The following is a 26,060-nucleotide window of genomic DNA, read 5'->3' as shown; positions in this document are numbered from 1 at the left end:
ATAATACGAAAAGACTAAATGCTTGGGGCTATTTTATCTATATTTAAAACACACAGTAAGAACAGAAGAACATCTCAAATCATTTAGAAGGAAAAAGGGCTTATCAACCAAAATCCTTGGAAATTTCATAAAATTTAAATGTCTGCAAACAATCCAACCAAAAAGAAAAAAAAAAACCCAACATTTGGCTAATGGAGGGCATTTCACATGTGACCCAAATGGCGTTATCACATTTTCCTTCAGGTAAACTTGTCACTAAACCCCATTAGAAAGCGTACAAGAGCGATATGAAGACATCCCCAAATACCACGTACTGGATTTAGAACATTCTGTGATGAAGCGCTTATCTAACCACGGGCTTTCTTTCCATTGCATACATTACTTTACATTTCTAAAATGCAATGTTGAAACAGCCTCCAAGTTTTGCAAAGGAGATCGACGTCCACTCTACAAAAGTATTAACTTACAGTACATAACACTGAATAATTTTAATCTGTACATTTTTCCCCTCCCATCATAGGTGGCACGCATCAGTGGTACAAGTTCGGAAAAAGCCCATCTGGTTGTTTACACCTGGATTAATCGTCAACAGAGTCAACCAGAAGTAGTGGGCTGGGTAGAGTTTGAGAAACGATCAATACAGTGGAATATTAATCGTGGTTAACAATAGGCAGCTCTTCACAAAGCGATACAATAGATTTTTGACTGAAAAGATCTAGCTGAGGAGGTTCTGCCAATCGACCAACTGATCCAGAAGTTTAAGGCTGACTTGACTTAAGCAAGCTGCAGCCCAACCGAAAACACTGGCAACAATGGCGCAGTTCAAAGCTCTTCAAACGCATAGCTTCCGTGTTACATTAATTAGATTCCTTCAATTAATTAATCCTCTAGACAGTTTTCTTTTTGTTTTGCATGCATCTCGTTCCATTTTCATTAAGGGCATCTCTTCCTTGGTCAGTCATGTGCTTTGCTTTTTCAATTTGTTTTTGTGGGGTTTTTTGTGTTGGTATGTTTTGTTTGTTAAGCTGTCAATATCTCCAACACTTGCAAAAAGAAATCTAGAGGCGGTTTTACTTACAGCAGAGAAGCAGAGCTATATGGACAATGCAAAATGAAATGAAACAAGTGTCAGAAACAGTTTATAAAAATGGCACATTTATTGCTACAGAACGGTCATGTACATGACTTCATCGAATAACTACAGATGGGAAACAGGTAATGGCCTAGACCAAGCTGGGTTTATTTTTGTCTTGAAGGAACTCCAGCACACAACCTGTTTAGACACTTCTACAAATCAGAAATACACCAAAAACATGAAAAAATCGAGGCACTCAGCCACACATTGAAAACAAGGTGTAACTGTTTATCTTTTTTTTCTTTTTTTTCAATGTTTTCCCTTTTTTTCTTTTTTTAACAATTTTTTTTTTTTTAGTTTTTAATGCTGCAGCTATGTGTACAGTCGCAAAAAATTTCCCCGCTGCGACCTACAACTAAAAAAAAAAAAAAAACAAAAACAAAACAAAACAAAAAAAAACAAACAAAAAAGCTACCATACAGTTTCATCTCAGTAACACATGGCAAAATAACATCTTTTAAATAGTAAAATAAAGTAACAAACTTTTACTCATAATGATTCCAAAAATCTACAAAGAAGAAATATTCAGAATCTGACAATTTTTTTTGTAATATTCATGGTATAAAAGGATTGCTCCTGCGAAAAATAAGCCAAATATATTTTTTATTTTTAAATTTAGTTTTTTTCCTACTAGGGTGTACTACAGTCTATTTTATAGCAAAAAGAGCACTAGACAAACAAAGCTTTATAACAAAAAGCCAGGCACTGATACATGGTAAATCTCTGCTTTTTTTTTTCTTATCTTCACTTAATTGCATCACAAGTAACAAGAATGAAAAAGGCCACAGTTCATATATTTTCACCATTACATATGTCTATAATACTTGAAATGAGTATGGTAAAACCAGCACTGCACAAAGATGAGTCCACTTCAAGTCCCATGAGAGAGAGCATGTCTCTAAAGAAAAACAAACAGAACCAAAGCAAAATAAAAAGAGAGGCCTAAAGGCCTTGGTGCCCCATTGTGTTGGAATTCCTCATATTCCATCTTGACTTTTTTTTTTTTGTTTCCAGTCAGCCAGCAGACTAAATTTTTGTGCTTGTTTATGCTGAAATCGTTTCATTCCTGACTCAAGTTCACTTTTGGACACAGATCATATTCTGCCTGTTGGATCCAAGACGAAAATCCTCTTAACCCCCAAGTCTTGGTTCAACACCCTCCCTCCACCCCCCCGCCCCATTCCCTCATCAAAATAAAGATCACAAATAAAAAAAAAAAAAATCAAGAAATAGGAAAAAGCGAAAAACAAAAAGGAATCGGAAGACTGAATCAGAACCAGTTGCGTTACTGGGTGGACTGACAGTTGTATAAACATTAGTGTTCCTTGCAGCTACACAGAAGACAAATGGGAAAAATGTCTAGATGAACAGATCCCTAGTCTGCATATTCATAAATTACTTGAATGTGGAGGTGGATCAACTGTTCCAAGCTGCTTTTAAAGTCCAAGTCTCTTAAACAGATCCCCAGCCTAAGTATCATCATATACATAGTGTAGTATGGACCCTTAGGAAATTTCTGTAGAGTACTTTAATCCTAACTGTCTTCTGCTAAATTGCATGAGAAAATACAGCGCAGGATACCAATATCTTACCTGGGTTTGATAATTACAAAAGAACAAGAAAAAAAAAAACACACTACAAAGGCCACATTCCCTTTCATCTTTTTTTTTTTTCCTTTTTAATGGGGATACAACCCAATGCACATGGATAGGTGCAGATGTTTCTCCACCAAGCAAAAAGTAGTGAGCAGCTTTTGGTGGCCGTTAGAAAGTTTTTCGCTTATTTCCAAAGGGAATTCCACAATAGAGGTATTACATGACTGATTAATGAATGCATCAAAGCTGGTGAACAATAAATTGCAGCTTTTACTCTGTTTGACTGAGAACAAAATATAAAGCACCAATTTAAAAAATAATCCAAGAACTACGATTTAATTGTTTTTTGCTTTGTTTACAGATTTGAAAAACTTTAAATCAGCTCTATGAAAGCACCTTGATGATAACGTGTATCAAAAGTGCCAATCTTAAAATGTACATCAATGCAGGGAGTGTTTCCAGTTCCCTAAAGAGTAAACACCATATTTTCTTCTATACACTTATCCTGAATGTGATCAGAGGATACCTGCTTCTTATATAATATTGTTCCTAGGGATACCCGCCTTGATAGAGTATACAAAATGAGTGCAGAATGTACCACTAAAAGGAAATCTTCAACATACTGAGGGTACAAGTACACACAGTTTCCATTATTCAGGAGGAGGGGAGAGTATACAATATTGTCTTCCATGCCCTTCTTTGAGCCCCTTTGTTCATTCATTTTCACAGGGTAGCCTCAAAATAACTTTTCATGAAGTCTGATTTCTGCTATTCTAAGGTTTTAATCCACCTCCACATTTTAGGAACTTATCAACAAATCAAACGAAGTATTTTAGTTTTATCACTACTGAACATATTTACAGTTTTCAACACACACACAGCTAATCAAAATGTTTATGGGTTTGTAAAAGATGACCACGTGGTAACTATCTTATTTGTTCTTACATTTTCAGAAACGAACATAAAATTCAGATTCTTGTAGCTCACTATTTCATTTCAATGAGACGGTTTTTAAACCACACCGTTTAAAAAAAAAAAAAGGAACAAAAACCGATACAATGTATTAAAACACATAATAACAAGAGTCTACATGTAAAAATATAACTTTTACATACACAATTTCAAAATAATGATACGTTTGCCATTTGTTGCATAAAATTTACAAATGTATTTCATTACTATATAACTGGCAAAACAGGAGAACAGATGGAACATTTAGACCATTTCGATGGGTTTATGGCATTTACTCAGTGCTGATAGGTGGAAAAACTACTTGAACAAGGGATTTTTTTTTCTTAATACATGCCAAGATTGTGTGGCTGTAAAAACAGAAATGAGTTAGAGACAAAAGGATGCTGACAAATACTTAACTAGGAGCACTATTTCTTTACTGCACTATACACCAAAGTCAATCATTAGAAAGATTCACGATGGAAGTTGGTTCAATTGTGCCCAGACGTCAAAGCTAGCTATCTGATGAGTTGCTGTGCCATAGCTTGATCTATGTTTCTATCAAATACGTTAAGTATAAACTTCATTCATACTGGCCAGAGAAATACTGCACTACCCCTCCTCAAGAAAGTGCAACTTAATGCTTTAGGACTTATAAGGCTTGTTATAACGCTGCATGATGATTGAATATTGGCATTTTTTTTTTTTCAGACGAAGGAGGAGACAGTTAAGTCATCTGCATCTTAGTAAACCCATTTTGAAAAAAAAATCAAGAAAGCAACAAAATCAATCAGCTCTGTCACACTACTTGCAATTTTCTCATTGGATGGTCGTTGAACTTCACTTGTTTTTTTTGTTTTTGTTTTTTTCCAAAAATCTGACCATGTATTCAGAAACACCTCACTGCACACTACTTCTGGCTACACATGTAGGTAACGCTTTAATCATTTTGTTAAATCACAGCCACTTTGATTATGTTATGTTTCCGATGATATAAACATTGGAAGGCACAGTGGTAACATTGTAGCATTCTAACCTTGTACCTCTGAAAATCCCAGAAGAGGGTCACAAACGCAACATTACAATTCAGACAAACTCTTTTTGCCATGTCTTGGTAATGCTGCTTGTTAATATCTACACATGATGTGACTTTTAAGTCCTGTGTTCCCAAAAGACTGAAGAAACAACTTTCTACTTATTTATGAATGAAAAGCAACATCAGGGTCAGCATTTCATCCTGCACTACCCCTCCGGAAGCAGAGTTGGCACTACAGGTTATGAGAACAAACCGGGGAAAGGGACAGAAATAAGACCAAAAAAAAAAAAAAAAAAAAAAAAAATCCATATTTACAGTAAAATCTTTCTTTTAAAAAAGTTAATCAGTACTATTTTTTTACAGGAGAAAAAAGTCTGAAACAAATGAACAAAAGCTTACCATAGTCACTAAATTTTTAATATATATTTATATATATATTTATATATATATTTGTCATAGGTCTATAAGATCCATCTGTTCCTCCTACCCTAAGGAATGGCTAATGTCATCACTTCGCTGTCATCAGGATGTTTGCTGGTTTTGTTACGAGGGCAGCCGAGCTTCCCTTATTCGATATCCGGTAATTATAAACACTAGCTGACTTGAATACCAACAAAAATGGTCATGTAGTTTTCTTCAGAAGTACACTTTTTCATTATTGCAAGTTTACAATTTTTTTAAATTAAATATTTTTTTTTCAGACTTACAAATTAATTATATATTTTTTTTTTCCAAAAGAAGTTTAGGCACAAATGCATTGTTCCACAGTGTGGAAAGATTGCCATTCAGTCTCTGGGCTGCGTCTCAGCCTGCACATACTGCTTTGAACATTCTGAATGATATGTTAAAGAGAGTCATCCCCCAAGTTGCACTTGTTTTCTTTCTTTTTTTTTTTTTGTTTTGTTTTTCGGTTTTTTGATCATTGGGAATGCTGAAACCTCTTGCGTCTGCGATTCATAACTACTCAGACTTGTCTTATATTACAAAAAAAGGGGTTAAGGACAAGTGTTTATGTGGGTTTAAGATAATACAGCTGTTAAGGAAGTGGTCTCTTGTATTAATGAAGCAATGTGGCAACTTGGACCTGAGAAAGAAGAGAGAAAGATGAATTAATACGTTTATAACAGAAAAAAGGAAAGCTTTTATTTTTAAACTTGTTTTTTTCTTCCCAAGGGGGAAAAAAAATTTGGGTCAAATATGGCTTTCACGGCTGATGCCTTGGTAAGAGTAACAAAGGAGAGCTTTCAGAAATGGCTGAAAACAAACTTGCCCTTTTACATCTGTCCCATGTGATTGGACGCGTCTCCCATGCCGGGGTGAGGGCCTGCCAAGGAGAGCGGGGGCGGCTCCGAGGACACCTTCTCCTCTTCCCTTCTTTTCAGACATGCAGCTTTCGGATTCAGATTCCTTTCTGTGGAAGAGGAAAGCACAGAGCATTTAGGTCACACCCACGGCTTCTGGTCCAGGGCAGTCATGCAACGTTTCTGTGGGGCTGTTGATCCTTCCTCTCAGTTTCTACCTTCCAGAACAAGAGGACCAGCTAGGAAAATGCACACGACTGTCATTCATTCGCTCAGTGGCTAGTAAAGGTCGAACTCCCTGGTGAAACTCTGCAGCCACTTTACAGTCTGAGAAAGTTGGTAAAGCAAACGTCCCCAGCTCCAGTTACCGAGAGGACCTATGGAAACGTCCTAAGGCAGCATCAGTTACAAGAACAATCCCAGGATTCAGTTACAGGAGAAAGGGGAGCTGCCTCATAGATTTAGATGAGATTGAAGCAATGATTCTGAAGGATGCCTAAGAGTCTACTCTCTGCCCCTGCTCAAGGCCGCCAGAGCATCTCTGCTCTCTCCAGCGGCGTGCGGCCGTGACCTCTGCGTGGAGGCCAGCTGGCCGGCACTGACCTCGGACTTGCTGCTCCAGGCTGAGGATGACGGCCACGGCCTGGTGGAGGATCAGAAGCTTGGTCTGGGGCTTGTCACTCTTGAGGTGCAGCTGCACCATGCGGCCCAGCTCCTTGAACGCCTCGTTGATGTCACGGACCCGCAGGCGCTCCCGGGCGTTGTTAGCCATCCTCCTCTCCTTCTCCCGCTCCGCCTTTTGCTCCGGCGTCAGGTCTTCGTCATCGTTATTGCTGCGGGACAAAAGGGAAAACGTGACATTTTCCAATGGGGTGGGGAAAAAGACAGTTTCTAAATTCCTTTTGTTTTCTTTCTGAGTTTTCAGGGAACTCTTGCATCTCAGGATCTTGTCCTTGGCAGAATTTTCCATCCACCTGGGCTTGGCGTTGCTTTAGGTGGCTGTGACAGTCGCTACGCCAGATGTTTGATGTCTCCTGGACATGAAACCCAAACCCAACAGGAGAGGTTCAAGTTGGGGCACCATATGGATGGAGGGGAGCAAAAAGGAAAACATAGCTTCCATCCCTAAGGTTACGCACGGCAGAGCGCTGTCAACTTCAGCTCGAGCTACACACTTCAGGACCACGATTCAGAAAGTGTTTTAGACTGAAGCTGTTCTTTCTTAAAAAAAACTTTCATACTGTGACATCCGAAACCCAAGGAGAACCAGGGATTGAAAAATGATGTGGATAAGTCAAAATTAAGACGATGCAGCTCAAACAGGATTAAGAAGGTCCTACATTCAAGACAACAGAGCAATGGGAGTACACACGGGGACCTGCTTGGGAGGCTTGGTCAGTCCACTTAATGTATCTGAGTCTCGCTTTTTCCATGTTTTAAATAGAAAGGTTAGAGAAACATCATCTCCATGGCCCAACTTTATGGATGTTTATGATTCCCCAGACAAGTTGGGGAAAGCTGAGTTGACATGAGTTCTAGGCAAACCCAACCCAACCCAACCCAACCCAAACACTTACTGGTTATCAATACCCATGATCTCATTGTGAGTCAAAAATGAAGCCCAAAAGCTCATCCCTGATTATGAGAACAGAGATATCACATGATTCATATCAAAGGCATGGTTGGAGCCAGGAGTCTGGAAAGGGAAGATAACTTCTGTTTCTGGGTGTCATGCAGACAAATTAGAAACTTTTGAATGGGGGGCAAATAGGAGGATGAGCCACCTGGAAAGCACGTCATATCAGGAAGATCTCATGGCGTCAAGGCTTCAATAATTCCTGGGCAATCACGTAAAAGAGAGAGGTGTGGAAAATGTCTCAGGAAGGCAGAACAGAACAGAGCAAAGAACCCTGAGCGGAACTAAATTAATTGCTGAATTAACAATGAATTAATATGAGCAAGAACCTTTTTTGAGTATGAGAGATATAAAAAATGAAGTAAACTTCACTCAAAAGCAAGAGAGTCTTCACTGCAAGAAACAATATCGAGGTGGCCATCCATAAGGACGTTAACCTAGAGATCTGAGCACTGACCCCAAAGACCATCAAGGTGAGCCTCTACTCTAAAGTTCCATGAATCTGAAAGGCTCACAGAATAAAGATGTTAATCACAACCTTCCAGAGCTGGAGGAACACGTGGGAAGTTATCTATTCAATTCAACGCACGCTTAGCGAGTATTGGCTTAAAATGGATAGCCCCGAGTCTTCCACTGTGGAGAATGTCTGGGTAACTTCCAAACCGCACTAAGGATCCACTATGATGGAGAAGCCCCAATCAATCAGAAATGGAGCGGATTCCTGGGTTGCAGCACATGCTGCTCATAAAGATGACGTAAGTAAGCCAAGAACACTTATAAAGGAGGCAGACACCAAAGAAAGATGCTGTAAGACTTGGCTCGTCTTTCCTGTAGGTTAAACTCCCTTCCAGATGGGACTGTCTGCCTCGAATGCGTGCTGGTGAACGCGCAACTAAACTGAACCCATCGGAAAGTGCTCTCTTTCTCCGCCATCTGATTTTCCTCCTCATTTCCTTGCTGGTCCCGCTCTCTCCCACCCGTGACCTCTGCTGATGTCAAGGAAATCAAGATTACTATTAATTCACACCCACATTCTGACACACAAATAGGACGTAATAAGTGAAAAGAGAACAGAGTTGAGTTTCTGCTCATCCCATCCTGAAGTTAAAAATCTGGGTAATGTTTTTACGCATCAAACATATGCGACACCTTTTCCAAAGTGGGCCTGAAAATGGGAATTTGTTTTCCAAGGGTATTCAGGCCAATAATGAATGAGAATTGGTTAACCTCTTATAAATAAATTGGTTATGCGAACAAAACTGCCTAGATTTGGAAAGTCTCGCCTTACAACACGGTTTTGGGGGCCTAAGTAAATGTCAAAACAGTGACCTTTTAAAAGAAGGTTCTTAACAGCGAGTTAAAATGTTGTACTGAAACGTCAAAGAATCCATTGATATGCATGCGTTATGACCGCTAGTTAAATTACCAAGAGCTGACTGATCTAACAGAGAAGCTGGTAAGGATGTGAAAGGCCCTTCTTGGGATGTCTTACCAATGTGGCCAAGTCAGGAAACTCTGTAGCAACGGTGAAAAAGGGTAAGGTAGAAGCTTCCAGAATTTCTGAAACTGTGGTAGAACTTGTAATAAGATTTATCTCAATAACTATAAAGGCAATATGAAAAGGCGGCATGTCCTTAATTCCTAAAGGATGCCAGGTATAACCTTGAGAACGATAGCCTTGAAAAGGGAGGTATCGTCTTAGTACAATTCATTTAGTTTGCAAATAAAAGCCATCCAAGGGAACTGAGGTAAAGAACATGGGTGTCACGATACTCAAAAAAAACAAAAAACAAAAACCAAAAAATCCATCTGGATTATCAGATTAAAGTTCAAGGAGATAGATTCTAGTTTAAAGATATCGGGGACTTAAGAAAACCAACCAGAAGCTATTTCCCTGCAGTTGCAATTTTTCTGCCGAGAGAAAAAAAAAATGAGCAATTTAGGTATTGCTCTTATACATACCAACATGTTTAGAATAAAGCTGGGAAATCAGTACTTTCTCACTTTTGAGGTAAGAAAAAAGTTACCGTTGCGCATACATCGATTGAGCTTTCAATAGAGCTAAGCTCTCTTTTTAGAAATATTTTCCAAAGAACATTTACGACCAAATTTGTAGAATAGGTATAGTTTTACAAATCGACTGCTTGCATTTGAATCAGTTACAAATTGTTTTTGCCGTGTGTCATTATTAGCACTGGGTCCAAATTCATAAATGCAAAGATATTTTTGGCTTTCCTAGAGTACAGGTATCTCAAACGATACTTTCGTACCTCTAGAGCAAAGCCTTTCACTTTCTTTTCAGCTGCAGATTTACCTGCCAGGAAAAAACTGAATAGTTTCTTCCTGTTCTGTTCACTTCATCAAAGTCCAATAAAGGAATTAAATGAAGCGACAGTATTATATACTGTTACCTAGATCTTGACCTAGTAATGGATTTGATATCCTTCTTGTCGTCATCTAATTTCTTGTCCTCGGAAGATTTCGTGTCTTGCAGGTTTTCATCGCCCTCGTCGTCGGATTTGATCTCAGAGCTGCCGGAGGAGACACTCTGGCCCTGCAATCCTGGTGGCATGCCTGCAGAAAAAAAAGAGACCAGGTGACACGGCCACCAAAGCCTCGAGGCACAGACATGCGCACCCCAGACTGGAGAGCTGCCAGCTATACAGTTCAGACCACCGAGCTGTGTGATCTGTCCCTTTTTTTCATGGTCTTTGGTGAAGTTTCAAAAATGCACCTGCAGAAACAAGTTTTCCCTGCATTGGCTCTGAGGTTAAATTCTATTTTGCAATCTTTTGGAGTAGACGGTAATTTCACTGTCTACAAAACATCAACTTAATTGCAATGAAAATCATAATCATGAAAATCACACACCTCAATGTTCTGATTAAGAACCCAAGTAAATATCAGCTATTATATTGAGTTTCTTCCATATGCAATGATTTAACAGAAAAATGTCCTTAAAATATAATACCCAGGGAGTATATGCTAAATATGTACAGTCAAGACTTCAATAGATACTCTAATGATATTCTGAAATTAGGCTTCTCTTATCCTCAAGGAGTAATCAGCATTTAAAAATGGTACCTATGGAAAGCAGTTACTGCTCAATGAAGACATTTCTAGCTCTATTACTGCTCAACTTTCCAAGGTCACAATATATTTTAAAACGTGACCCTAATGTAATCATTTATTTCTAAGCTAGAAGTGCGTCTATTTAGTGTTTCCTTCTATTTGTAGAGTCTAGAACTTTATCACTCAAACTCTCGTCAGTGGACCGGGAGCATCCTTATCCCCTGGGAGCCCATTAGAAATGCAGGACCCCAGGGGCTTCCCTGGTGGCGCAGCGGTTGAGAGTCCGCCTGCCGATGCAGGGGACGCGGGTTCGTGCCCCGGTCCGGGAGGATCTCACATGCCGCGGAGCGGCTGGGCCCGTGAGCCATGGCCGCTGAGCCTGCGTGTCCGGAGCCTGTGCTCCGCCACGGGAGAGGCCACAGCAGTGAGAGGCCCGCGTACCGCAAAACAAAAACAAAAAAGAAAGGGCCATCAAAGTATTACTATTCAATTAAAAATGGCGGCACACCCACGTGTATAATTCACGCCCAAGATTCTTACAATGCTTAACAGGTGGGCAAATGCTTATACATATTATTCATTCTTGTGCCACTGTTATCACTTTTATTCTCAACGTGAGGGGAATGAGGAGATGTTATGTAAGCATTTTCGGGTCACCTGGCCAGCCAGTCGCACAAGGACCCTGGGACCCAGGTCTTGCCCCTGCGGCACAGCTACCTGGGGTCCTGGGAAGCCGAAAGGAGTCAGTGGTACGAGGCAATAAGGACGGGGCTTGATGACTCAAGAGCGAAAATCATCCCAGTTCCATGTTTGTAATGTACCTACATTTCCTTCCATCGTAAGCAACAGAAACCATTTCCTTCCTTCCTCTTCATTTGGAAACATCACTGTCAGGCTACAACTAACCACATTAAAGGATCTGAATGAGCACAATGTGGAAATAGCTAAAATCACATTTCCTCTCATCAGGCTGTGGTCTCATTCCCTGCTGAAATAGGAGCAGGATTTCCGAGGATGCTGGAGCAAAACAGTTACTGAAGAAACACAATTAGCCAGCGACGTTTGAAATCCTTTCCCATTTACTTACCATCTTTGTATCAAAATGGATTCTTGGTGATCTGCCAGTGCTTCCTGAGGGATGAATGAGTAAGCACGGGATCCACACGGGATCTATTGTTTCAGTGAGATCAGAAGCGCCCGCGGAGGCGGACCTACCTCTGTAAGGGTCCTGGGGTGGGTTCAAATCAGGGGACGTTGCAGACTGGACAGGAAGCTGTGGAACTGGCACCTGGTTTGGGACAAGAGAATGGCTGCCCCTCAGGGCCACGCCATCTTCACGATGGGCCCCAACCTGAAAGGGCAAGAGGAACCGTAGAGTTTAGTGGGAATCAGAGGTGTGATGGCTACTTCCAGGGCAGCAAGGACCCAATGAAGGGAGACTAACCTTTGAAAAACAATACTCCCAAATGCATTTCACTAGAGGGCGCTAAAGGACCACGCATGCACCTAGAGTACCCAGCAAAAAACACTTTAACACTCAGTAAGATGCTGTGCTGTACATCCAGTGACAAATATGGCAGAGTAGCTCAGGCAGGTAAAACGTCAAATTGTCTCCCAGGGTGCTGCAGTGGAGTGCACTGATTCGTACCCATCTGTCTTCTATCATGTCCGCCAACAGATCTGACAATTATCTTAATGCCCATATGCTTAATTGTGGTCTCCTCAATTCCCCCATTGCTATCGGAAATCCTACAGGAATTTCAATTTGGCATTCAACTTTCATTTCAGGGGATAAGATTCTCAGGCCTGCCATTTTTTTTTTTCCATAATGCCAGCTAAGCCACTGACAGCGGAAGCTACAGCAGTATGGGACATAGCCCCTGCTCGGTACAAGTATAATAAAATGTCACCTGGCTTTCCAAAACTGGCAGCCCATTCCAAATTAATGTTTACTGTATTTCATCAGCTGCTGAGTTCCAAATCCAAAGGGGGACCGTTTCTGCCAATGCCACCATACCGGAAAATGTACCAATAAAGGTTTTATTAAACACACCAGTAATGCCATCATTGCCATGCAAAGATGTTTGGACATTTTTCCATATTTTTTTTTCCCTATTCTGATCCTAGAAAGACACCATATTGTAAACACTCTCTATGCTTCCAAGAATAAAATTATAGAGTACAGGATGATGACTTGGTCTGAAAAAAATACTGCTGAGCTTTTTATTAACTACTACTACCTACTCTGGGGTCCAGAGATGTTGACCTTGTGGCATTGAGACAGCAATCACTGACTTTATCGTGTACACCTTCAAGTAAGACCAGTAAGCATTTGCAGACCAATAGGAACATGAGTAGCGTTTTCAATGGCATTTCCAAATAGTTATTTTCTTAGCCTATTGTTAGGTGAACGTTGACACAGGACAGTGGGTCTAACACTAAAAATACTTATCCATGAATTTATACGTCTATGAAGCAAAAAGTGTAATTTTTTCCCAATCCAAAATCTGAAACCACGAAGCAGAATCATCACTCTTTTGCTACCCAGTGTTTTAAAAGAGTATTTCTACAAAGTGCAACAATAATAAGAATCTGAACTAGCAACAATAAAATTCACAGAACCAAATGAAGCATGTGCTATCTAAAGGCAGCCTAGCATAAAGTGTCACCTTTATATCCTCCAAAACAATACAGAAGAAAATAATTCAGGGAGAGAGAGGAGGATCATATAAATCCTACTAACTGCCCAGATTCAAAATACAGCAAAAATAAAACCATTATATATAAAATGGATAAAAAACAAGGTCCTACCGTATAGCACAGGGAACTACATTCAATATCCTGTGATTAACCATAATGGAAAAGAATATGAAAAAGAATGTATAACTGAATCACTTTGCTGTACAGCAGAAATTGATACAACATTGTAAAGCAGCTACACTTCAATAAAATAAATTTTTAAAAAAGTTAAAACAAAATACAGCAAGAATACTAAAGGATTTAAGGACTCAGGAGCAGCAGGACGTATAAATGAATGTTGTAGCCGAGAGATCTGGGGAGTCCAGTGTTTTCTGCTACTTGGGTGCCCGTGTGCCTTCCCAGAACAATCTGAATGGTGGTCATTTAGTGTCTATGTGGATGCTTCAAATATATTAAGACCCTGATTATCTCCCAAAGCAGCTCACTCCATTTTCACCACAAGTTGGCCTCCTTGTACATTCCACCCAATGGTCCGAGATTCAACTTCTGGAGTTCCATGGAATAAGTGTCAGCCCTTCTCACATATTTAACACCATTGCCACGCCACTCCCATTTTTCATCAGTAACTGAAGCCTAATCTTTTATAGGTAGAGCATGCCCACCCAATTCCCTTCAACCATTTCTCACTCTTCGTGTATTGTTTTTATTTTCCTTCCAGACCAAAGAGTGGTAGCTGTTTTCCATTTTTGTATCTGTGCGTTTAGAAGACTGATTCAGTCAGTGATTATCCTTTCAATCTGAGATGTCCACTTGCAAGCATGACTTTTACAGCCCCTGATCAAATGGTAGCTCTTTAAGACTGTCCATCAATGTTAACCTAAATAATTACCCAAGTGTTGATTCAGTTACTGGCATTCCCAATGGATTTCATTTCTTTCCACAAAGGATGATTCTAAGTTGGAATCACTGAAGGTAACCACGGATTTGAGCACAGCAGAGATTCTCGTACTCTCCTCCTATTTTAGAGTCATCCTATTAAAACCCTCAAGCCTTCTTTGTGGGCAGCTACGATGCAATTCAAGGTTAATATTTTGCTTTTGAATTAAAATATATTCAGTTATTAATCTTGAAATTTCTTTTTTTTTCCCTTCTAGACACGTTTAGCTTTTAAAAGAGGATAGAAGAACCTACAACCAATAACCTTTCTATTTTCTTTCCTTCAACTGTAAGTGAAAGGCAGTGCAACTGAGTGAAAATTATACAGTAATGAGAATTAATATGTAGATTATAACTGTAACTGGTCTTTGTTTGCTGTATAAGTATAATCATGGGTAAGTTGCTCAAATCCAAAACAGAGAAAATAACATTGGCAGTTACAGAGAGTAAGTTCCAGGTTTATTGCAAGGAGTAGTAGTATGCATGACAGCTAGTACACAAAGGTACACAATAATTATTGATATTGTTAGGTGTTCCAGCTGAAAATACTTGCATACTACATAAAAATAAGAGTCTACATAGTTCAAGAAACCTTAGAACTCAAGCTACTTTCACTTACAATCCCTTTGCACTCTGTCTCTATTTTGTTTATATCCATTTGATTTTAAATCTTTCTCCTGCAGAATGACAGTAAAATGTTAAATGATCTATAAGCATGTTTGATAGTTGTTCCAACTAGGTTTTCGGCTTTTAGTCACGCATGTTAGCTAACTTTATTTTCTATAGATCATCTCAAATAATACATCATTTTCCATAAAGGAAGTTGGAAACAATATTATCCTTGACATTCGAAGGTCTCCCTTGTAAACTATGTATATTCCAGGTCAAATGAATGACTAATGATAGGTCCACATCCATGGACCCATCTAATTAGCTTGATTCTCCAGGATCAATTCCATTGCCTGTGGCTGTGGAATAGTATCCCGATCTGAAGAATTAGCTTTGCTTTACGTGTTTCCTTGACCACAGACAGCATTTCCTAACCCTATTTACTTCTCCCTCAGAAACATTATTTCTGGTCACATAAGAGACAAGGAAAAACACCACAGTGAATGGCCAGCACAAACCCATCAACAGAATAACTCAGAAATAGACGGAGAAACCAATACTGCCTTCTGTATATATGAGGGTCAGGATTTGTCCACTTACAAATATAATAATAGTGTAACCAGAAAAAAAGCAGATTCCTTTAACCTACAAATCAATTCTAAGGATGGCACCCAGAAAATCCAAACTTCATTAAAGCCCTATTTTCATAAACCTTTTCATCTAGATAAGCAATAAAGTTAAAAGGCAGCCTATGAAAGCTTAGCTTTATCAATATTGATTGTAAACTTTTTTTGCAGTCTTTAAGAATACAGTCATCTTATAGCCACATACAATATGGTTTTAGATATATCTATGCTAAAAGTAGAAGAACTAAAATCTAAAAATTATTCAATAATTATCAGTTGACTGATCCAAGAGTACACTTATTAATTCAACAAATATTTCCTAATCTAGCCCATGCTTGTCACTCTGACAGGTACTGGGGACAGGGTGCTGAATAATTTAGAAGTGGCCCCTGCCCTCATGGAGCTTATAAGCGATTCTTGGTGGGATTCTCGTGGAGCGATCAATTTAGTGTGCTGGTTTCAATAGGAAGGACCAGAGACTCATTCCAGCTGGCTCAGGTAAAAGGAGATTTAACAGGAAGATTTCTGTGATCTACGTTTTGGGCCTGGAGAACTCTCGGGACCTAAGGCCACCCCTTGTGTCTCTGGAGCTGTTCCAGCCTCTCTCCTTCTTCTGTTGGTACCTCTGTCTCTCTCTGGCTTCTGCCCACTCAGAACTATGGCCTGGACACTTCACAGGAGTTCCCAGTACATCCTTTCAGGTTCTGAATCTGCTCCTAACTCTCTGTCTTAGAATTTCTGAGTTCAGAATGCCAAGATCACCAGATGGTCCAGCTCATCATTTTGAAGCAGACACAGGCCACCCACTGAATGGGCTAGCCTGGGATCAGGTGTCCTCGCCCCTGGTCCAATGAGCTATAAAAGAAGAGGGGTAGGCAAGATCATGTGGTCCAAACATGGCTGCCCCTTCCTCGGGCCCCCATAAATCATGGCTCTTATGTGCAGATATCTAAGTTTCATTGTATCTTAGGACAAGGAATATTCAAATTCTGACACAGCTATTTAAATTCTCCAGTGTGACTTTATCACTGGGAATTGCTAAATACTTTTAGAAGTGTACTACCTCTTTTGAATCACATAAGCACCATATCATTTTAAATAATCTTACTTTCTGAGGAAAGAATTGATATATTAAGAACACTTTTCAATCACAGTATATAGACTTTAAGGGAAGGGTCTGGGGAGACCTGGATACCAGTTAGGACAAACTTCTCATTTTACAAAGAAGAAAGCAAAGGCTGAAATGGTTAAGTGACTTAGAGAACATCTGGTTAGAGGACTAAAACAGATTTTGAACTCAGAAAACTTATAACAACATTGAACAACTTGATTGGGCATATATTTTATATATATATATATATATACACACACAAGCACACACACATAGGGGAGGGGAGCAGAGTTTAGGGACAAATGGGGTTACTTCCTGGAGTTTTCATTTTAAAACAGTGTGTTTATGTGTGTGTGTGTGTGTGTGTGTGTACGCATACATAGATGCAGATATAAAAATCATTTTAGTTTTCCTTATCATAGGGGGAAAAACATCATGGTCCACCAACTCAGGCCAAGCCCAAGATGTCTAACTAAATTACAAAATTCAATATTTGCCACGACTCCTCCAACATAAACAGATTTAAAAGATATGCAGGGCTTCCCTGGTGGCGCAGTGGTTGAGAGTCCACCTGCCGATGCAGGGGACACGGGTTCGTGCCCCGGTCCGGGAGGATCCCACGTGCCGCGGAGCGGCTGGGCCCGTGAGCCATGGCCGCTGAGCCTGCGCGTCCGGAGCCTGTGCTCCGCAACGGGAGAGGCCACAACGGTGAGAGGCCCCTGTACCACAAAAAAAAAAAAAAAAAAAAAGATATGCAGTTTCAAATTAGGTGGCTGCTGGCAAGGATGTTGTTATGTGCCGATAGGAAGAGAGCATCCTGGTAAATGTCCTTATCCTGGTCCTCAAGCTAAAAACAAACACCACAAACAAAAAAGGCATTCAATGTTTCTGCTCTCTTTGTTTCCAGGGAGTATTGTGAAAGTAATTATTCTGTTGTATTTAAGAGGCCTATTTCATGGATGGGAAAATGTATTAAATTTCATTTGGCAGTTATTCAATCCTCGTTAATGTTATCTCCAGAGATAACTGCTTCAAAACAGGCTTTCAGACCTCAGTTCTTTCTCCTCTACCATAATCCTTCTAAAAGAGTGTAGGATGGAAACTTTAGGAAACTTGTCATCAATTTCTAGACCTGCGAAAATGACACAAAACCAGAAATGCTGTTAGAAACATTTAGCTCAAAACGAAAGTTTGTAATTAATGGCACGAGGTTCAAAATCTTCCTTTTGACAGAGGTGTTTTTTAGAAAGAAGAAAAATAACAACAAGAAAATGGGGCAAAGAAAAAAGTCCTGGTAACTTTTACTTTTCTCTCTTCTTTCTCTTGTTTTGCCATAATCATAAAAAAAAAAAAAAAGCTGATGGGCTGGTTCTTTTTATTGTAATTGGACACCCATTGACAGAGAAAACAGTTTTGGTGTCTGAACTGTAATCTCCCCATGAAATATCAATTATACATGACAGTCATAGAGTGCTAGATTTCAGTTTCAATTATCTTGCCAGATCTGTCTGTGTCATATTAGAGGAAAGCAAACGTTTTCTCAAATGTGCAAAAAATACCATTGAGTCCAAAAGGTGCATCTTTTAAAGAAGTGGGAAGTGGTCCTGCAAACTTTCTTTAATAGCTCACAGATGGGGACTCGGAAGTTCATGAAATAGCAGTGTAGACACTGTGAGGAACAATATTGGAGGCACCAAATTCTGTAGAAAATGAGACTAGGCTCTGATAACCAACGCTTTCGTGAGAAAAAGCCCTGACATCTGGGACACCCTTCAACCACGAATATAATTTCCATACTCCTCAGTTTTAAAAAAATTATCAGACCATTTAAAAAAATTCATGTGATTAAACCATTAAAAGGACTTTTCACTAAAGTCAGATCTGGATTGAATTCTTTAGTTTGGATTTCGATTCTTAAAATGTTTATTGGGAGAAGGCCTCCTCATTTTCTTAAAAACACCTGTTTTTTTCCCCCAGAAATTTCACAGCTTCACTTAGGCTTTGCCTGAAGTAAGGTAATTCCTTACTGGGCAATTCTTGGAAATGTATTTAATGCTTATTCCCCAGATGATAAAATTACTTTCGAGAGGATTTAAACACAATCTAAATGACCCTGACCTTGGCAGTGTCATGGGATCAGCTAGGCTGAAACTCCCCTGATGTCCACCAAAATGGTTAAAGATGAATGATTCTGCGATCTAGTTTGAGAGATGCAAACGGCCGTTACCTGATTTCAGTTCATCTTTTTATATTTTTTTTTCTTAACTCATAAGTTCCATCTAGTGAAACTGTTTCATTTCTCTCCTCTGCATACCCACCCTCCACCCCCAATTCTCTACATCATTTTCCTACACAGGAAACCAGAACTGGATGCAGCCCACCAAGCGGGGACCTCGGTGGGTGGTTAGCAGTCCATTCCATCCCTTCCTTCCCCGGGGTAGCAAGTTAGTAAGTAGGCTGGAGGGAACTAAAGTTAATCCATGCCTAGTGAACCAAGCCCATGTAGCACAGAGATTATGGTGCACTTTTGCAATTACTTGTAAGCAGCTTCTTTTGTCTAGTGTGAAGGAAAAGACAACTGGACACTTGATGTGTACTTGGAATTTCGGGTCCCCCCGGTGTAAACACACCGGTGTGAGGCCGACTGGCACACAAAGTGCTCTGTAGCCAGCCCAGGAAGTCCGTCACTAGGGATTCATCCTTACCTAGCTGGCTTTAGTTTTAAATTTTTTTAATTAATTTTTATTGGGGTATAGTTGATTTACAATGTTGTGTTAGTTTCTTTGCTGTACAGCAAAGTGAATCAGTTATACATATACATATATCCACTCTTTTGTAGAGTCACAGATGTGGAAAACAAACATGGTTACCGAGGGGGAAAGGGGGGGTGGATAAATTGGGAGATTGGGGTTGATATATACACACTACTATATATAAAATAGACAACTAATAAGAACCTACTGTATAGCACAGGGAACTCTACTCAATACTCTCTAATGACCTATAATGGGGAAACAATCAGGCCTTTATTTTTTAAATGCTTTTTCTATTATCCAATTAACATCCGCTGATTTTAACATATTCGGAAAGGCAATGGAAGTGTGAAGAAGCTTGCCTGAACTAATAAAACATTTCTTTCCCATCACTTCCAAAATACTCAGCTTGTAAATGCTATATCCTCTGCGTATCACTTGGTCTCTTGGATATCAAGTTTCCAGCATGGCTTTTCATTGTTCTACGGATTAAGTCTAAGATCAATACCTTATGCTTCTGGGTCCTTCACCTGGACACCAGAGGACCATGCTTGTACCCTCCTATTCTTAAATTCCTTCATCTCAATATTCAGTTACCTACTTGTGGCCCCTCATCTGCTGCCTTCACTCCCACATCCCTAAGGCTTGAGCTAAGCCCTTCCTCTTCTGTCCCCCAGGGCTGGTTTCCTCCCCATGACCCCTGAACACTTCTCTTTCATTAGTCCCACAGACCCCCATACTCTCATTCCTCCTAGACTGTCTGGGTCTCCAGAACACTCATCATCTTGCTGGATCTGGACAGGGCTCTCCCCTGATGGTTCATTATGGATACCACCCTTAAAACACGCTCCAGGCCACTGTCTAACGGGGCAGGGCATACGCATCAATGATTTTGTTTTGCTGCTATTCACAAAGCCTATACTTGTCTTTTTTTTTTGGCCGTGCCACGTGGCATGCAGGATCTTAGTTCCCTGACCATGGATCAAACCCGTGCCCCCTGCAGTGGAAGCGCGGAGTCTTAACCACTGGACCACCAGGGAAGTCCCAAGCCTATACTTGTCTTGAAATGTAATTATCCCAAGGGCAAGCACTGGCTCCTTGTACAGGGCTGTAATATCACAAGGTGCAATTAGTTACTTCCTAAACTGGAAATGATGACACCATTGGCATATATCTCGTGAGACTAACTGAAATCTAAAAGCTTTCGGTACTGTCGAATACAGGTTTAGCATGTTTCTATCAAAAAATAAACATTTCATTTATTCAACGAATGCCTTAGGAATGCCTATTATATGCAAGCCACTGCAGGAAAAAATAATAAAAGATAGATGTGTGTATTCCTTTACAACCTCTTACATCTTAAAGACGAATTAATATAATTACTATATAGGGCAAAATAAGATGAATGTCATAAAGGAGTATAAGGTCATGTAGGGTTTTAAAGGATGGGTGAAATCATATCAGATGGAGAAACCAGAGACTACTTCAAGAAGGTGGCATTTTAGATAGGGTTTGAATGATGGGTAGAATTTTGATATAGATTATCTAAATATATATATATTTTTAAAAACTGATATTTGACATTAATTAACATCTCAACTTTAAATAAAAGTTCCTATTTTTACAACAAGAAGTGTCAATATTTAGATTATACATATATATATATATATGAAGCAGCAGCTAACGACTGCACATCAACGCGTTTTCATACCGTCAGACAACACATTTTGGACAAAAAGCAGACTTTTGTAAAGCCCTTTATAAACCTCAATGGCTTTGTTACAAAGTGAACAACATAGGGCATTTTGGATACAAATGGTACCTCACTGTGTGTGTGTATTATTGGCCCAAATGATTCACTCTTATTTAACTGCAATGAAGTCTTTCATCTCCCAGCTATACAATAATAGTTTCCATATGACCAGTGGCTCTGCTATAAATAAGATCAAAAGCAAAAGAAAGGATTTAATAAAAGAAAATGACATTAAGAGTAGCATTAAATCAGGGGAAAATACCAATATCCAACTCTTTGTGGTTTTTTTTTTTTTTTTGAGAATAAAGCTCCACAGAGTACTAAGCAGCTTCCCCAGTATGTCATGAAAAGGCATTTACAAGCAGTAGGCATGTGCAAAACCCATTTGCATAGGCCTCAGAGCAGCAAAGATGAAGTTGGGGTGTGGGACGGGGAGAACACCCCCCATGTAGAGGCAGGCCGGAGGACAGGTACCAGACCAAACAGGTAGTTTTACGGTGCACAGTTCAAGGGAACGTGTCAGTGGCAGCCGTCCATTCACGTCTCTGTCTTTTTCTGTTCTATTTTATGGAGATGGGCTTTTTGGTAATCCCGAGTTTCTCAGAGAATCATAACATTGCTCAACCCTAGTACATGAGTTCTGAGAAAGGAAGTTTTTTTTGGCAATGCACAGTGACTTGATATGAAGAGCCAACTTCTCAAACAAATTTTCTTCTAGTTCTTTAAAAAAAAAAATTACAATGTTAATCTCTATTCCCGACTGGATAAACAGCTGCTAATAACCCCCAGCTCCCAGGGGAGGAGGTCGTTTCCTTTCATCTTCAGGCTGGTGGATATCTGACATGCACTGGACTTTAGTGATTCCACATGTTTTGTACTTGGCCTTTTTCAAAACTGCCTTGTCCTGGTTCTGCCAATTTGGGTTCCTTTTCTGCCTTTCCCCGAGATTGCCTCCATGAACTTGGAGGACGTACTCAGTTCTGGGACTACTTATTTGAAATCATAGTTCTTTTACTGTGGGTGTATTTAAAGAGGAAATTCAAGCACTTATAATACCTAAAGGAAGTTAAAGCCTTGGACCTTTGTATTTGAAGCCTTGGGAGGGAGACAGCCATTTCAGAGGGAGCAAATTATTCACTCAAGGGCTGGCCATGTTCAAAGATGCTCAATTTCTAATAGCATCACTAATGCGATTAGTTTATCTGTTTGCGTCCTAAATAAAGGAGCCAACTTCAATACTTTTTCCTCTAATAGGAAGTACCCTGCAGAAGATGACAGGGCCAGCCGGGCCCCAGACTCTTTCTCACTTGTCCCTAAGCACCTGCTTTTACTGGTGACCTCAGTTCTACACCTCAAGATTCAGACATTTCGCAAAACAGCTTTTTAAACAAAAACCAGCTGTTTCCCATCTAGACTGCAGGGGGAAAATTTTTGGGCGGCTCACAGAAACATTACCCAGAGACTACCATTCTCCAATAACTTTCACACACTTTCAGCTCCGAACGAGACCCATCCCTGTGCAGAAGCTGGGGAGCAGGCAAATGTGAAATTAAAATGTGGAAACTCAACACTGTGGTTTTTGACAATACGTCCAATTAACTGCTTGAAAATGAATGTGGCTATTGTATCAGGACAATGTTTCCTCAAAAGACGTCATTTAACTAATATTGGACAGATCTTTTGGTTAAACTCAATTTTAGAGTTCTAAGTTGACTTATGGACCTAGAGGAAGCTATAATTATGCACAGCTGTGAATGTCAACCAATTAGGTAGACTCCCCGCATTTCAGAAATTCGACGTTAACACTTCTGTGTTTTTTTTTTAGGTATGCACTCCTAAAGGTGCTTTGCCTAAACCCTCTTCTTATTTCAAATCCATTTTGCACTTCTGTTTTCTAAGCAATGAAGATACTTTTGATTTAAAAAAAAAAAATTACAGCCCCAGTAAAAGTTAACAGAACACAACACCTACAGGTTTTGAAAAAAATATAAAATAGCCAAGGTCTAGTCTTGGCTTTTAAACGGTGCCAAGTTGCTCCAGTATTTTCTGTTTTGGTATGAATGACATAACTGAATTACTTCATGAGCTGCTACTTTAATTCCTAAGGGTGGAAAATTCCATGAGTTAATTTAATTTGGATGTAAAAAATATACATGAAAATTCACTCTTCCTGTCGACTCTCCTGTGAAGGATGCGAGCCAGTTGTCGGAGCTGCCGTGCTCGGAGGAGGGGCTCCCGGCCCAAGGCAGCCCTGCCTGGCATACCGCATCATCGGGTCATTTCCCTGCTTCCACCTGGGCACTTAAGATCCTTGCTTTTCTGCGTATTTTTTTGGATCATGTTTATTCTATGGCTCTGTAATGCCTTTTCTAGCCTTGTCTCTATTGAAATCCAACGCAGACTCTAATATGAGCTCAATGACCTCTCCTCCGGGAAACTTTCCTAGCCATCCCGAAGGCTGGCCAATGTTCGTCCTTCTCCGACTCACCTCTCGGGTCACTTAATCATTCCACCCTGCGTGATAGTTAGTTAGGCACATACTTGTGTTATCATCCCCCCAGAGCCAAAGGCCTGTGGGTTCAGAGACTTTCTCTTACACATGTATGTATCCTCCAAGGACCTGAAGCACAGACAATAGAGAACGAGTGAAGAAACATCTGTGTAATTTCTAACCTCTACAATACAGATTCTTCCCTTCAGAAAATCTGCTTTCCTGAGAAAATGAGGGTAATATTACCTTTTAAAAATGTACAGGTCGTGTCTTCTCTAACTTACGGACTGTTTAGCACTGTGTCTTTGTCCCCAACAAAATGTAACTGTGCTACTGAAAGCGTCTACCTGCTTTTTCCTCTGTTATTTAAGAAGAAAGCAAAGTCAAAATGTGTTGAGGTAACAGAGTCTGTTTTAAATGTGTTTTTATATTTTAAAAGCAGAGGAGACAACCGTTGGGTTTTATGTATTTAAGGTTCATGACACCAGGGTGCTAACCACAGGGGAAAGATTAAGGAACTAGGCTTGGCTTGTCCTAGAAGCAAGGAGAAAGGGAGTCCTTTGGGTTTGACGGTCCAGTGCAGACTGACTGTCTCATTTCTAGGTCACGGGGCCTGAATTCAAGTAAAATGGGTATTGGGGGAAGAAAAAGGGGATATACCTAATTTAGACCTAGCGCTGTGGGATCTGGGCACACATCATGCCGAACCACTTGTCTTAGAGCTTGTTAATGGAGAGTAAATGGTCTCCCTGCTATGGCTGGATTCAAAACCTCTTGACTTTTGTTTAAACGGATGCTGAAATATCAATGTTGACCTCAAGGATTCTAAAACTGTCGTAACTAACCCATGGTCAAGAGAACTTCTCTAAGTCAGACAGAGAAAGACAAATACTGTATGTCTCAGTTATATGCAGAATCTAAAAAAATGAACTCAAAGAAATGAGAGAGTAGAATGGTGGTTGCTGGGGGCTGGGGGAAATAGGGGGATGTTGGTCAAAGGCGAGAAACTTCCACTTATAAAATAGATAAGCCCTGGGAATCTAATGTACAGCATGATGACATTAATTAACAACACTGTATTGTATATTTGAAAGAAAAAAACCCAATTATGTGAGGGGATGGAGGTGTTAACTAACCTTACTGGAGTAAACATTTTGTAAAATATACATGTATCAAATCGTTGCATTGTACACCTTACACTGACATATGTTAGATGTCAATAATATCTCAAAGAAGCCGGCAGAAGTTTTTTAAATGAAGGGAGTTTCTTCAAGTTATTTTCCCTTTCTGCCTTTTCCGCCCAGGTTTTCTTAAAATAAAGTACAACTTGGATATAGATAAAACCTTTCAATTGAGGTTGCTAATCAGTTTCAGAAATTTTTGATAATTGTGGAGAGTAGGAGAGATGGTAGAACACTAGAGACAGGCAAATATCCTCATTAAAGAAAAACAAAACCCAATGTAGAAGCTATAGAAAGATGATGTTGATGACTAAGATCTTGGGTGAAATTCCGTAACAGGCTATTTAAAAGACAGTTCCGAAATGCTCTGAAACACAGGCGATGACCTCTCAACTCAGTCTAGTTCCACCAAGAACAAGTCTTTCTGTATAAACCTCGTTCACGGGAATGCTGCACACCTGGCGTTTGGTGACAAATTTGCCAACAACAGAGCTGCAGAATATGTGACTGAATGAGGATTTAAAGGAGACCCTGACACCGGAAACGGTATGAAATTCACTGATACAACAAATAGTGCACAAGGACAGTTGACGGACATGTGGCTGATGGATTTCAGCTGATTTCAAGTTCAGTGTTTGTCAGTAGAATGATGATGTCATCAAATACTGCCAGTAGGATGCTGTTAGGTGGCCTTTAATGAAGACACAATGTATTCAATGGGTTTTGTGACAGATCCACCCTAGTCTGTGCTAATGATTCCTTGAGCACTGTATTCAGTTTGAGATTCACACTAAATGGTCCTGGGCGAGCAGTGGGGGAGTATTCTTTTTAAACTTGGAAGAATGCACTGGAAAGTTATAAAGTCAAAACTTTTTTTTTTTAGGATAAATATTTGAAGATACAGATGTATACCCTAGAGGTAAAAAAAAAAAACGAGTAGACTGTCTTCAAGTTTCTCAAGTATTTGTTGAGTTGACTTAGGGGTAACTCCAATGGGCAGAAAAATGAAAACTTCACAGGGAAATACATTTGGGCTGGACCTAAGGAAGAATCTTCTAAAGTCTGATGGAAATGGGATTTGTGGTCATTTAGAGTACGTAGCCTTGGAGGAAGGAGGCTAATAGAGGCTTGTTCACTGCCTGGCAGCGAATTCGTAGAGGGATTTGGAAGGAGA

The 26,060-nt window shown here is 39.8% G+C and overlaps 1 protein-coding gene across 22 annotated transcripts in view; it reads right to left on the bottom strand.

Annotated features, from left to right (window-relative positions):
• Positions 1-2,944: 2,944 nt before the first annotated feature.
• TCF4 (transcription factor 4) overlaps positions 2,945-26,060 on the bottom strand; it is a gene marked incomplete at its 5' end in the record, with an annotated part of 357,231 nt that continues 334,115 nt past the window's right edge. For 18 of the 22 annotated variants that reach the window (XM_079941979.1, XM_079941981.1, XM_079941978.1 and 15 more), the window contains 5 exons: positions 2,945-5,801; positions 5,988-6,128; positions 6,622-6,851; positions 10,066-10,228; positions 11,942-12,077. In XM_079941979.1, coding sequence (XP_079798105.1) covers positions 5,992-6,128; positions 6,622-6,851; positions 10,066-10,228; positions 11,942-12,077 — 666 coding nt within the window. In that variant the 3' untranslated portion in view covers positions 2,945-5,801; positions 5,988-5,991. The remainder of the gene's footprint in view (positions 5,802-5,987; positions 6,129-6,621; positions 6,852-10,065; positions 10,229-11,941; positions 12,078-26,060) is intronic. The other 4 variants (XM_079941974.1, XM_079941975.1, XM_079941976.1 and 1 more) reach the window with 1 other exon arrangement.

The sequence above is a fragment of the Stenella coeruleoalba genome (assembly GCF_951394435.1).
Source record: "Stenella coeruleoalba genome assembly, chromosome: 14".
Lineage (NCBI taxonomy): Eukaryota > Metazoa > Chordata > Mammalia > Artiodactyla > Delphinidae > Stenella > Stenella coeruleoalba.
Note: the sequence above shows the minus strand (reverse complement) of the source record. Positions and strands in the feature narration are given on the sequence as shown.